Genomic DNA, 15,720 nt, shown 5'->3' with positions numbered 1-15,720 from the left:
ACATCCACTCAGACACACAGGCATAGAAAGAGAGGAAAAGACAAAAACACATACATACAGATTCCGACCCACGAAGACAAACACAGACATAAGAAGAAATCTGCTTAGACACACAGGCACAGAGAGAGAGAGAGAGAGAGAGAGAGAGAGAGAGAGAGAGAGAGAGAGAGAGAGAGAGAGAGAGAGAGAGTTAGACAGAAAGAAAGACAGAGAAAAACACATAGAAACACACAAAGACACACACAGAAACATGGAACTCCTGCTCAGACACACAGGCATTGAGAGAGAGAGAAAAAGAGACAACGAACTTCTACAAATACACAGAGTCAAAACAAAGGGGGACAATAAGTTGGAGAAGGGGTATTGGGTGTCCTTTAGAGTTAGAACACGGATGACCATAAATTCCCTCTAAAAAACGTCATAGAAATTTATTCATAGAGGAACATAAGTCCGCCGGTTTACTTAAACCAAGTAAGAAAAAAGAAGTAGCAGATTTGTCACTTTTTGATTCATTAAAATCTGGCTCGTATTATAAATTTTGTCCGATTTACTTTACCCAAGCAAGTGTCATAGGACCAGTTTCATTTACATCAAATAAAAATAATTTCACATAATTGTCATGGGATAATTCCCTCTAAACAAATAAAATGCCATAACAATTGATTTATTGGGGAACATAAATCCATCTGTTTGATTTATCCAAGCGCGTGTCACAAGAAAAAAGGGTAGCAGATTTTTCGCTTTTTGATTAATTAAAATTCATTTCGTATTATAAAGTGAGTCTGGTTTAATTAACCCAAATACATGTCATAAAATTGGTTTCGTTTAAGATAATTTATTCATATAATTGTCACGAGTTTAAGTTTATTAAGGTTTATTAAGTTTTATAATAACTGGTAATTCCCTTTATTTAATGGAGGTTGAATATATGTTTACCATGATCAGACTGGTATATGTAAATGAGATCCCGGCCGGATTATGCTAATGATGTATCTCTTGTACTATGCTCATGTAAGTAGGTCATTCGGATCTAGTTTCTTTAGAGCCTCAGGTTGTTACATCAGTAGTGCTTAGCCCCATACTACTGTTGTCCCATGTTCGCAATATTGTTATCCATAATCCAGTTAAACATAATACTATTGAAAGTTGGAAATCCATATTGAATGGTTTCCTGTCAAAGACAAAACGGCTTGATATTCTTGTTCTCTTTGGATCGTTAATAGTGTAACTGTGAAGGTGGGGCTCATGACATTTTTTCTACGTTTTTCCCCCCTTGGAATTTTCTAGTAACATCTTTTGTCACATTAGAAAAAGCAACAAGTTTTTTTTTTTTATAAAAAGGTCCAAAGATGTGTACTGAATTGCCTAGACTGTAGAACGCGAAATCTCACTTTATGAGTACATATTGTCATAATATAAACCAAATTTACAGCTCTGGCACTAAGAGCCCATGAAGTTTTACCAGAACTTGACCCATGAACCCTCTAAAAGTGAATGCTTTATAAGTTTCAGACGAGATTCGAGCCACCTGAATGCCCAATTAAAGTCCTGGCTGCAGATATATGCCAATTTAACCAAAGTGTGATGGTTTTGGATGGCAACAATGTAGCCTTTCTCACAGAGGCAGTTTTGAGCACAAACAACAGAAACTATACCAATAACTTTTTATGAAGATTGTCTTAATTCCACTCGGTCCTCTAGTAATTAGACTTTTGACAAGTGGTTTTTTAAAACCATATCCCCCTTCCGTCGGAGAACAGGTCCCAGTGAGGTAGAACTTTGAGTATAGTTCCTGTATTCGACAATGTTTGTTTGAGTCCTGACGTCCGTTTCTAGTGTGTCCCTTTCCTTTGGAGTAAGAACTTGAGGCCCTCCTTTCTTACCCTCCTGTTCCTCCCGATCGTCCTTTCTGGTGAACTCCCCAATGACAAGAACATAGGAATTCCCTTCCAATTTAGAAATTGAATTGGGCTTGAAGTTTGAATGAGTTTGAATGTGGAAAGTAGTTGTTCCTTTTAATCTAGCACTGTTGAAATCCGATAAGTATTATCGTAGAGATTCTAAATGTAAGAAATTTGTCCCCTGTCTCTTCCCCATTTCCAACAGAGGTAGTGTCGCATTTGGTCCTTAAAAGGTATACACAGGCGACCCATTTTCGCTTACAACTCATTTTAGTTTATAACCGATGGCCGTATTCTAGCATACGTTTTGAGTATATCAATTCTGCGACCTCCTTTTTTGCGTAGGTTGGAGCAGCATTCAACCTCTAAAAGGCACAACTGAGACATTCAATCTCTTTTCCCTTTTATATTGTCTAGCGATCCGTTTTTCTACATAATGAACACGAGAATTATTTAGGGATTATTTGACTCGTGTAGGTTGTATTGCAATCCCCTCCCACTTGGAGTTTGGGATGGATATGGCCTCTTTGAAAAGCTCGTTTCAGACACCTTATTTAAAATTTTGACTAAATTTGTTTACATCTGATAACTTTTCTGCTATGTTTCTGATAACTAAAATTGAGGAGCTTCCTCTCTCCAAAGAGCTTGAAATGAACATGGGCTCTTGGAAGACCCAATGAGATACATAAATTTACTTCCTATCAAGTTCAGTTGAGGAAAATCACACTGGTAGATTTACTTGTGACTAAAATTTAAACCTCCCCACTCCCTTGACAAGTTGGATCTGATATGGACCCAAAAAAGTACAACTAGGTCACTTTGACTAACCTTCAGTTAAATTTTGTTGAGATCTGGCAGCCTCTTTTGTCAGATGTCAGGATGAATAGATTTCCGGGACACCTCACCCCATTCTTTATTACCTTCCTTCCCGTTTAGAGCGAATATTCAGCTTCCTTTTACTAGATTTATCCCCTCCTTTCTTCCCCTAAGTTTGGTTTGTGATTCGACAGTCTATTCTGATGCATATCCTGTCGAAAAGATTTGCGAATCCCGCTCATCTCCTTGAGAGGCTGGATTTTGTCCATCTTAAAGCTAAAACCAGGATCTGAGCTTATTTCCTATCTAATTGGCTTGATATCTAACAACTCCTATAGATGCCTTGAATGACGTTATTCCAGGAAATTCTCTCTAGTCCCCCCTTGCCAATATTTTCTTCTTTTTCTCTTGGTTTCTCTTTGTGGTTATAAAAATTTGGAAGGGAGGTCATTCAATAAGAAGTTGGAAATTATAGTACCCTATTTAAGGATCAAAAGTGGTCGGAGGGAAAAAACCTTATCGTGCCCCTTTTCCCCTGAGATGTCCCTGTAACCCACCCCATGCTGTCAGATCCAAAATTCCGGATACTTATTTATCTTCATATAACCAAGATGTCCAATGAATTTACCTCTGTTCTTGGCATAACCATCGCAGTCCCAGGGACAAAGCCCCAAAATTCTGCAAACAGAACATCGTTTACGGAAAAGTTTAAAGTTTAAAACGTAGACTTGGTAGATCTTAGCTTTCTGATTGGCTTAACTGTTTCTTGGATAATTCCCTTAGTCAAAGGGATTACTTATTCTATTGGGAGGGTGTTAGGGGGACAAAACTGGCATGATGACAGTAGTCTCTCATCAGTTTGAAATCTACTGCTCAAGACCCTAGGTGACGGAGACCCTAATGAAAGAATAAATTATTTGTCTAAGATTTCGGTCCAAAAATGGCCATAAATTTTTTTTTGTCCTCTTGTACCTTGTATCGGTAAGTTTTGTTCCAGGAACCCCCAATGCCAAAAAGAAACATTGGGTCACCCAAATACAAAGCCTGAAAATAGGATATATTTTAAAATACTTCAAAAACCTGGGTCGATGGAAATTGAATATAAAAATATGTTACATATTGGGGTTCGTGGTCCCCCCGAAAATGGGTAAAAATTCTTTTTCTGATCGGCTTGAAACAGTTAACTCTAAGTTCTTGCCCCATGGGAATCTTAGTGGGCAAAAGAAGAAAAACTAGTTTATCCGACAATGTGATCCCAAAAGGGCTATAAGAGACAAAAAAGGCACCGGAAGCGAGCCAAAAAAAATTCCCGAATAGCTCGAAATTTACGTCTGTAATTTCCAGGGCTAAGGGGGTCTCAATGTATATATAATATTGAGTTGGTACTACAAGCTCAGGCCCTGAAAACGGGCCATTTTTTTCTGTCAGTTTGTAACTCATACCTTCATATTTTTTAGATAAAGGGATTTCATTCTGTAAAAAAAAAGAAAATGAAAAAGGATTTTGGTTTGCCAGAAAATGAGGCCCCAAAGGGGCTGGAAAACTTTTTCTCTAATCAACTTGAATCATACCTTTCCGTTCCTAGGTCTGTGGAAATTTTTATTTAGCCTAGACCGAAAGGAGCTACTGGGCTTGTACTGAGTGTTTTTGATAACCCCTGACCAAAAGACTCTTAGCGACCGAAAATGGGCCCGTAAGTTTCGTGTCTATGATCAGCTTGAAAATTACATATGTATGCTCTAAGGCAAACTAGATCGAAATACAGGAAAAATTGAAGCTAAGTTTGAATGGATCGGTTCATGACGCCTGGAAATAAGTTCAAAAATCATGACCTCTCTGATTGGGTTGAAACATCCAGATAATTATACAGGGCAACGTAGACCTTTATGAAGATAAACTCTTGAAAAAAAATAATTGTATCAATCTGTGACGCTGTAAACTGGGCAAAAAAAAATTTCTCCTCTGAAGGGTGTCAACTGCTAAGGGTTTTTACAGGTCGAAAACTTTTTATAAATTTAAACAGAAATCTTCTTTAAAAGTTACAGTGATATAAATTTATTTATATCACTTATTTATTTATTTATTTAGCACTTATTTAGGTTCGGATATATTTATATTAACGATTAGAGTCTATTGTGTAGGAATCAGGATGGCTTCAACCCCATCAAACCTAAAAAATTATGCAGATTCTCATTCTGTATGATCAAAAACCCCGTCATCCCCAAATTTAAAAGCATCTATATTGGCATAGCAGAAACTTAGGACTGATCGAATATTGCACTTCAGATTCAAATTTCGCCTAAATTGTAATAGTAATACAGTATTTTAAATCGTAAGTAGAAAAGTTAAAAAAAAAGCCTTACGAATATTTTAACGAGTTAGTAAAACTATGTCAATTAAAAAAAATAGTGATAAAATATGAAGAGTTATATGGTACGAAATAGATTAAATATAACTGTTAATCAACAAACAAAACACAAACAAATTACAAAAAAGAAACTTAACCTATAATATCTTACAATTTGCAATGCGATCCATACTTGTTAGACGTCTTGAAGGTGTGGTAACCTCACTCTTGTTTGTGGTGATTTTATTTCACTTAAAAAGCTCTTTTTATTAGTTTCCGTTCAATTTCGGTTTCATTTGATTATTCATATTATTTTCTATTCGTTGTAATTTTTTCTTGTTATCTGACTGTATTTCCGAATGTTGTTGGCTTTAATATTACTCTTTATTTTGAAATATATTTTTTTGGAAATATTTTTCTAGATTTTGACGGAAAATTCCAAAGATTAATGAGAACTTTCCTTCTTCCTTTAACGATTCAGATACCGGAAAAGGATTTGAATTTCCATTTCTATTACTCAGCTACAAGCTGATGACAAAAAAAAAATGTAGGACTGTAATGCAATAGCTCTATAATACAACAATGAGGATTATGTCCGTCGCCTGGAGTGAACGCTTAATAATTAAAACAAAAATGTTTCTATAGCGAATACTCTTTTGTGAGGACCGGGGGAAAAACAAAGGATTGTCAGACGAAACAAGATATTCTCATTTACTTATAAAATCTTCCCCTTCTAGTAAAACTATCTGACTAACTTTGATGCAATCTCTATAACGTGAAATAATTGCCTGCCTACAGACTTCAGAAATTAAAAAGAAAAAAAAAATATGCTTTATTAGGAGCATCTGAAATCCCGATGACTTTGATTTTTAAGGTACTCTGGGGAGACTCTTTTGTAGAAGGAATCACAGAAAAATTTTCTCGTTTATTCCTCGGCTGGGTGTTATGGAACTTTACCAATTAGATGCAGTAAGATGAAAAAAAATTATGAATTTTTCTATATATGGAAGAGTCAAACTTCATGCTAGGAAATACGGCCACCGCTGGAACTCTATCACTCTGATTTCGTTGATGCTTCTATTTGATACTATGATTCTCTCTGCAGTCTTATTATATAATCTGCTAAAGTTTTTAAACTGTTTGACTGCCAATGCAATGAGAACATCTCTTTATAGCCCCAGAAAATAAACTCAGTTTGCGTGACAAATACTAAAGAAGGAATATTGAAGGCAAATGTTGCCTAGATTTTATGCTACATTTTTGTATCACTAAGCATTGTTTCGCATGACCTGGAATCGATTTTGAATAAAAACTGTCTTCAATTCATTGATATTCGTAGGTTTCGCCGAATAAACAAGATAAGGTAACGTTATGCACGGAAAAATTATTTCATTTGGTTTTGATGATTTTTCGTGAAAAGTAATGACCAAATTTGAAACTTAGAACAAGCAGAAATATACTATTTCAATTTAAAATTAGGAAAGTAGTTTAAAATAATAAAAAAATAACCGTGAATGAAGAAACGAAACATAAAACAAGTAAAAATTAACTTAAAGTTTTAAAAAAAAACTAGATTAAACTTAAGATGAACCTAAAACACCATATATGGGGACATCTTCAAGCTCCTACAACCTGCTCAAAAGGCTAAGTTTCTATTTATGCATTACTGAAAATTGTATAAATGGCTTAAATTGAAAGTTTGTTCGATGAGATTTTGTTATTATTACGTGATTTTAAATTAGGGGGGGGGATATTGCTAAAAAAAATTGTTAACAAAGAGTTTAAAGTAGCAAAAATTCACTCAATAATTTTATTCAACTTTTTTCCTTTTTTGGCATTTCAGTGAATGTTGAAACTGGCCATACTATGAACATTACACGAGTAAATAGGGAACATATGGGAACACATCCATGCACAGCAAATAGTTCAATAGTTCAATAGGGTTTATTATTAAATCGAAAAATACATTGCACCTAATAACAACACTCAGTCCATTCCCGAACGATGAGATCCTCAATCCCTACATGTTAAACATAATACGCAGCATGGTCACTGCTCCTACTCTCAGGAACAACCTTACCTCTCATTTATTCCAACATAACTACCAATTACCCTCCTGCCCTTTTTCCCAGGGGAAACCGCCTCACCATCATGTACATATAAAATATAATTTTAACTTTTTTTTTATCTATTTCTATTTAATAAATTACATATATATACATATATATATATATATATATATATATATATATATATATATATATATATATATATATATATATATATATATATATATATATGTATATGTACATGTATATATATATATATATATATATATATATATATATATATATATATATATATATATATATATATATATATATATATATATATGTAAAAATAAGTTGTCTGTGTTTGTGTGGGTCTGTCGGGTGATGTCATGTTTGTGTGTTGACTGACGCCATGTTTTCGACTGACGAAATTACAGACCGGGACATCGGGACACAAAATGACGACCGGGACACCGGCACATAGGGAATATAAATGACGACCGGGACACTCAAAGAGAAAGCGACCGGGACACAAGGAATGTTCGATTAGCAATCTCCATCAACAAAGCACCGGGACACGAATGACAACCGGGACACAGGGAGTATAAATGACGACCAGGACATAAGAAAAAAAACTAAAATACCTAAAAAAAGGTAAAAACTACAAAAAAAAACTAAAAACAATAAAAAACTAAAAACTAATATAAAAACTAAAAAAGCTAAAAAACTAAAAATACTAAAAAAAAAGAAAAAAAGGAAAAAATGAAAAATAAAGCAGAAAAACAAAACTAAAAAAATAAAAATAAAAAAAATAAAAAGAAAAAAGAAAAAAACTAAAAAAAAACTAAAAAAAGTAAAAACCAAAAAAAAACTAAAAAGAAAAAAAGGGGAAAAATACAAAAATTTATTTCATCATATATCATTTCAAAAACGAATGCATATACAGACCGGGACACCGGAATACAAATGACGACCGGGACACAGGGAATATAAATGACGACCGGGACACAGGGACACAACTACAACGGGGACGCCGGGGAGCACGGGGGGATATATAAATGACGAAGGGGACACAGGGAATGTTCGATCGGCAATCACCATCAGCAAAACTCAAGGGCAAGTATATACAGACCGGGACACCGGGACACAAATGACGCCCGGGACACCGGGACACAAGGAATATAAATGACGCCCAGGACACTCAAAGTGAAATCACAAACTGAGACACCAGGACACAAATGACGACCGGGACACAGGGAATATAAATGACGACCTGGACACAGGGACACAACTACAACGGGGACGCCGGGGGGCACAGGGGGATATATAAATGACGACGGCGACACAGGGAATGGTCGATTAGCAATCACCATCAACAAAGCTCAAGGGCAATCATTAGAATCATGAGGTATAGATCTGAATACGGATTGTTTTCCCATGGACCATTATATGTTGCATGTTCAAGAGTCGGTAAACCTGACAATCTATTTATATGCACAGACAATGGGACAGCGAAGAATGTTGTGTATTGGGAAGTTTTACGTAGTTAAAAACATATATATATATATATAAATAGATATATATATATATATATATATATATATATATATATATTCACAGGTGGGACATAGGGACACAACTACAATGGCGCGTAACTAATATGGCGCGTAACGACTTACGCGCGCGGGGGGGGCTTGGGGGGCGCGAAGCGCCCCCACCAACTAGGTGTTGGGTTGGCGCGAAGCGCCACCCCAACAGCTAGTAGGGAATATAAATGACGACCGGGACACTCAAAGAGAAAGCGACCGGGACACAAGGAATGTTCGATTAGCAATCACCATCAACAAAGCACCGGGACACAAATGACGACCGGGACACAGGGAGTAAAAATGACGACCAGGACATAAGTAAAAAAAAAACTAAAAAAACTAAAAAAAGGTAAAAACTACAAAAAAACTAAAAAGAACTAAAAAGTAATAAAAAAAAACTAAAAAAAGCTAAAAAACTACAAAAATTAAAAAAGAAAAAAAAGAAAAAAAGAAAAAAATGAAAAATAAAGGAGAAAAACAAAACTAAAAAAAAAATAAAAATAAAAAAAACTAAAAAGAAAAAAGAAAAAAAACTAACAAAACTAAAAAAAAAAGTAAAAACCAAAAAAAAACTAAAAAGAAAAAAGGGGAAAAATACAAAAATTTATTTCATCATATACCATTTCAAAAACGATTGTATATACAGACCGGGACACCGGGATACAAATGACGACCGGGACACAGGGAATATAAATGACGACCGGGACACAGGGAATATAGATGACGACCAGAACACTCAAAGAGAAATTACAGACCGGGACACCGGAACAGAAATGACGACCGGGACAAAAATGACGACCGGGACAACGGGACACAGGGAATATAAATGATGACCGCGACACTCAAAGAGAAATTACAGACTGGGACACCGGGACACAAATGACGACCGAGACACAGGGAAACAACAACAACGAGGACGCCGGGGGGCACAGGGGGATATATAAATGACGACGGGGACACAGGGAATGTTCGATTAGCAATCACCATCAACAAAGCTCAAGGGCAATATATATATATATATATATATATATATATATATATATATATATATATATATATATATATATATATATAATATATATATATATATATATATATATATATATATATAATATATATATATATATATACATATATATATATATATATATATATATATATATATATATATATATATATATATATATATATATATATATATATATATATATATATATATATATATATATATATATATATATATATATATATATATATATATATATATATATATATATATATTACCAATATTTAACTAATCTTTTTCAATGCTAATAAAAGATCTACTCTTCTTTTAATTGACGGGAGGGAGCTCCTACCTCTCAGTTCTTCTGGAAACAGGTTCCATGACCTTGTACAAGTTATATTGGAGCAAAATCCGATCGTACAGTCAGGGTGAAGGGTACTTACAGGTTTGATGATGATCGGGTACTTACATTATGCTGGTCTAAAATAGGTCGAAATAATGTTTTAAATCCAGACGGAAGTTCACCAGCTAGAACATGAACGCAAAGGCCAAACATGAATTGTGATGCAGAGACTCCATTCTTTCCAATTTAATTTCAAAAAATTGAAATGATACTATAAAATTGAAATGACCTATTTGATACTATGATTCTCTCTGTACTCTTCCAATATAATTTGCTAAAGTTTTTAAACTGTTTGACTACCAATGAAATGAGAGCATTTCTTTATAGTCCCAGAAAATAAATTCAGTTCGCCTGACAATTACTAAAGAAGGAATATTGAAGGCAAATGTTGCTTAGATTTTATGCTACATTTTGCATCACTAAGCATAGTTTCGCGTGAAATAGAATTGATTTTGAATAAAACTGTCTTCAATTCATTGATATCCGTAGGTTTCACTAAATAAACAAGAAAAGGTAACGTTATGCACGGAAAAATTGTTAAGTTTGGTGTTGATGATTTTTTTCGTGAAAAGTAATGATCAAATATAAAACTTTAAACGAGCAGAAATAAAATATGTTAATTTAAAATTAGAAAAATAATTTGAAATTGGAAAAAAATGACTGTGAATGAAGAAACGAGACTTAAAACACGAAAAATGAATTTAAAATCTTAAAATAAATTAGACCAACTTTAGATTAACTTAAAATACCGTATATGAGGACAGCTTCAAACTCCTACAACCGGCTCGAAAGGCTAAGTGTTTATTGAAGCATTACTGAAAACTGTATAAATGGCTTAAATTGAAAGTTTGATCTACAAGATTTTGTTTAATAGAATTTAAGTGCTAAAGGTTTTCTTTTAATTATCATTGTTTGATTCTGGGGAGGGGATATTGCTATAAAAAAAATTGATATCAAAGAGTTTAAATTATCCAAAACTTACTTATTACTTTTTATTCATGTGTCTTCTTTTTTTTGCCATTTCAGCAAGTGATGTAACTGGCCATACTATGAACATTACACGAATAAATAGGGAACATATGGGAACATATACATGCATAGCAGATAATGGCATTCCACCACCTGCTTTCAAAAACTTCATCATTGAAGTTCACTGTAAGTTTCACTTTTCAAGCTTCTTCTCTTTGTGTTCATGTCCTTTTAAGGATGAATTTATATTCGATATTTCCAAACTCTTATTTATACCTGTATATATATATATATATATATATATATATATATATATATATATATATATATATATATATATATATATATATATATATATATATATATATATATATATATATATATATATATATATATATATATATATATATATATATATATATATATATATATATATATATGATATTTTTGGTCATGGGGCTAGCTAAAAACATGTAGCTTTGGTCGTTGTTGACGGAGTTTCACAAAAAGGGGGAACTTGTGGAGTAAACTTCTGTTATAAACTGAAAAAGAAGTGATATTCCCTTAATGATCTATAATTTATGGAAGTTATATACCTTATGGAAGTAAACTTATTATAACTTATGGAAGTAAAGGAAGAAATCGAAATTTCGAACGAACAAACTTATCATTACACAGACTGCGCAAGATATATTACAAACTCATGATAATCTTATATGTGTATAGAATTCCGAAAATTAGGGCTTTATTGGGCACAAGAACGACCCTTTAGAACAGTTTGTTCTTTTAGGAGCAGAAAATTCCCAAAATATTCGGGAGAAAATAAGCTTATTCTTTTTAGATGAATTTTCAGTCGTTTTCATTTTTTTAATATGCACAATAAATCTTCCAAATGACCTCTCTTTGATTTAGGTGGATGAAACTGAAGAAGTCAACAGGAATTTCTTATGCAAAAGGACGCCGAATTTAGGTTTTTACTTCCTACCTCTGTTCAACGTTCCCACAAAATGCGTACCACTTCGTCACATAAATAAAGAGTCCGACGGCTATGTCGTCACCGTATCTTTGAAAAATTGCATATAATACATTCAATTATTTTTATGAAAATAAAAATTAAAAATCACATTTTATCATTAGGTACTTTTTTCAAAGTGAATTTCCTGTTTTCATTTGTTAGGGGAGCTGGAAGGGGAAAATACAAGATGATAAATCTCCTATTTTACGACTATATCCTAGTTTACGACTATGGACATTGCAATGGCACCCTTGTTACGCTTTCAGTCTTTCTACTGCATAAATAGCACCTAAGAGTGTCATTGTTGGAGCCACTTGCCATTTTGTGATTGATTTATTAAGAAGATTTTATAAGATACGCTTATATCGAAGCAGCAGCTTTTAAATGAGCTACTAAACGGTTCTCTGTGACCTTAAGGTAGCCTGCAAGCCCGGACAGAAAAAATAAATAAATAAGGAAATACATGCCAACTATGCAAAAATAATTTTCCTTGTTTTCAAGATGGAGGGGGGGTCTCAAACCCTCCATTTCATGGTTTTAGACTATGAAAAATGAATGGGTACTCTTCAAGTTTTCATTCTCCAACATTCGGCCCTCTTTAAACCCAACTTTAGATTTTGTGGCACAAAATGGAAGAAAATTCAACTGTTTTGCTGCACGATCTCTTTTCCTGCTTCAAAGGAATAATAAATATTATGATTTTTTTTAATGAACCCTCTCCTGAAATTTTATGACCACTGATTCAATATGGTCTGTCTTGGGAAATAAGACAAAAAAGAGACGCAGCAGTAATATCCATGCAAAAAAGTGAATTTCCTTGTTCCTCTAGGAGGGGACGGCAATTTTTCCATACAGTATTTTTGACCACGGTTATTCTAATACCATAATTTTCAGTTCTTTTCACCGCCATTTTTTTTAGAGGAGAGAGTTTCAGGCTCTTTTACTAAATTCCCAGAACTTTGTTTTCACATCAACCTTTAACTATCAATGTTGACTAGAATAATAGTTACCATTCCTCAATCAGCTCAAAATCGTATTTTTTTCTTGCTAGACAGTTTTTTTCTTATAAACGCGAATTAGACTTTCTGTTACTGCAGGCCGTGGCTCGTTCTTTAGAAGCTGTTGCTACAACCATGATAGGTTGGTTTATGTTCTGAGACTTAGTAGGCTATCCCAAACAAAGTTTTAAATCCAAAAATACAAGTCGTTAAGGTGTGGGGCACTGTAGCTTTGCTCCATATGCTACAAATATTGCAAGGATTTTACGCTCAGCCTACTTTGGTGTTGTGAGATCCTTGTTGAGATAAGAGACCTTTTTTCTGTTCTCGAAAATCTCTTAAACGAATACCTTTAGGAAGAAAAACTTAAGAATCATATTTTGTCTCTGTAAATAAGCAAAAACCTAAGCTGTCATAGTTGCATTTGAGCTTAACAAAGCAAATTCTATTTGTTTTTCGTGAAAAGTGTTTCTTGTACTAACAGGGTGTTACAAATTGACCAAGATTTCTCTCTTCTTTAATAAACATTAATTATGGATCTTACAGGATTATATGGATTTAATGCTCAGCCTCTTTTGGTGTTGTGAGATCCTTGTTGAGATAAGAGAGCATTTTTCTGTTCTCAATAATCTCTTAAACGAATACCTTTAGGAAGAAAAACTTGAGAATCATATTTTGCCTCTGTAAATAAGAAAAAGCCTAAGCTTTCATAGTTGCATTAGGGCTTAATAAAGCAAATTCTATTTGTGTTTCGTGAAAAGTGTTTCTTGTACTAACGGGGTGTTACAAATTGACCAAAATTTCTCTCTTTTATAATAAATATTAATTAAGGATCTTACATGCTGTAGACCACTGAGGTATATTAAGCACGAGCCTATGAGGCTCAAACGAATCATGGTGTGCACATACTTTCTAGAAAACAATCCACTTGCCGAAATTTTGAAAAATGTGCAAAACAAACCCCATTTTGAGTTTCCTGGATCTTAAGTTAAACTTGAATCATAATATAATGTTGAAATCTTAATTATATCTTTGTTTGTTTCTTTTTTTTTTAGTTCCTCCCCTTATTCGTATTCAGAATCAGATGATAGGTATTGTTAGTGGAAGCCTTGGACTTCTTGAATGTTATGTTGAAGCCTTTCCTGAAGCCGTTTGCTACTGGGAACGGTCAGATGGGAAACTTGTTGAAAATTCTGCAAAACATCAAATTGAGATACGAGATTTTGACAGATATAAGGTATGTATTGATCAAAGGGGTGCTCTGAAGAACGGAGGAAAATTTGCTAGATGTTTTCCAGAGGAATTGCCTACGGACTGTTTTGGGTACTCGGCTGACTGACCGTATTTCAAACAGTAGAGTGTACGAAAATTAGGGTTCAATCCCGCTTTCTAGGGCTATAATGAGGGAAAAGTTGATATGGTTATACGAATGAAGGAGGACATATTGCCAAAGATCTTTTCAGCCAACCGTATTGGGTTAAATGGAAAGATTGGGGTGGGAGGTATCGTAAAGGAATATTTAAGCGAAATGGGAACTTCCTGGGAGGGTGTAAAGATGGAAGTCATGAATAGATTGGGATGGGGGAGGAGCGTGCGCAGATGTGTTGGCCTCAGGCGGCTTGATGCTGCAGTGAGTTATTAGTAGTAGTTGTATTTATGTTGTATTAAGTTTATATAATTGAGCATTAAAATGGACAAAACCAGGTGATGTCAGTATGACCAGCATCGAAAAAAGAGGACAGGGGTGGAGACGATAGCTTATAGAGGACATCGAATTTTTAGCATTTTGTCCACTTATTAAGACAAAATATGAAATAGCCTATAGGATCAGTTATATTCAAAAGATAATTACAATAATTAGTAGACACGCAACACTTGCCCCCACAAAGACTTCATGGAGTGTAAAAAGGGGGTCACGTATACACCTATTATTTAATACTAATTCAAAACGAAAAAAAAAATTAAAGGCAAATAGCCAGGGACAAAAAATAACGAGCAAAACTGAACTGGCTGCTACCTATGCTATTAATTGGAATAAATATAGATAATTAAATATATTTATTATAATTAAATATTACCAGTATATATAATTGCTAAAATATCATTGAAACTTGTAAAGGAGCTAATTTGGTTCAAAATTAAAAGTTCCAGTGCCCATTTTAACAGTAAAAACAGATTAGAGGGCAAGTAGCCTTTCTCTCAAACCCATTTATTTTCCAAACGCATCCAACCAATATTTTGAGACAACTATTTTATTCAGCATAGTAAAACGGTCCAGCAACTATGTCTTTTGGGATATTGGGCATGTCAATCCCCCTCCAATCATTTTATTGGCCCATTATGCTTTAAAACTAAGTGTGGCTTAAAACTAGATCAAAAGGCTTTGTCCTTATGGGTCCCAAGAAGATATCTCAGTAATATATCGAGAACAACTGAGCGTATTAAGTTGAAACTTTTGGGGCTACTACTATTACAACTTCTGCTCATACAATTTATACAAATAAAAAGAGTGCAAGTACATCCAGGTTGTTAAAGAGCATAGATAGAATCCTTTGAGAGTGATTTTAAGTCATATTTGGCTTAAAAATTGTAGATGAAGTTTCTCCAACGCACAAATATCAACCC

The 15,720-nt window shown here is 34.0% G+C and overlaps 1 protein-coding gene across 3 annotated transcripts in view; it reads left to right on the top strand.

Annotated features, from left to right (window-relative positions):
• The window catches only part of LOC136040984 (hemicentin-2-like), a 186,309-nt gene that overhangs the window by 105,630 nt on the left and 64,959 nt on the right, over positions 1-15,720 (top strand). For all 3 annotated transcript variants that reach the window (XM_065725464.1, XM_065725463.1, XM_065725462.1), the window contains 2 exons: positions 11,140-11,268; positions 14,151-14,332. In XM_065725464.1, coding sequence (XP_065581536.1) covers positions 11,140-11,268; positions 14,151-14,332 — 311 coding nt within the window. The remainder of the gene's footprint in view (positions 1-11,139; positions 11,269-14,150; positions 14,333-15,720) is intronic.

The sequence above is a fragment of the Artemia franciscana genome, chromosome 21 (assembly GCF_032884065.1).
Source record: "Artemia franciscana chromosome 21, ASM3288406v1, whole genome shotgun sequence".
Lineage (NCBI taxonomy): Eukaryota > Metazoa > Arthropoda > Branchiopoda > Anostraca > Artemiidae > Artemia > Artemia franciscana.
The sequence above is the reverse complement of the archived record's forward strand: the minus strand, read 5'-3'. Positions and strand labels throughout refer to the sequence as shown.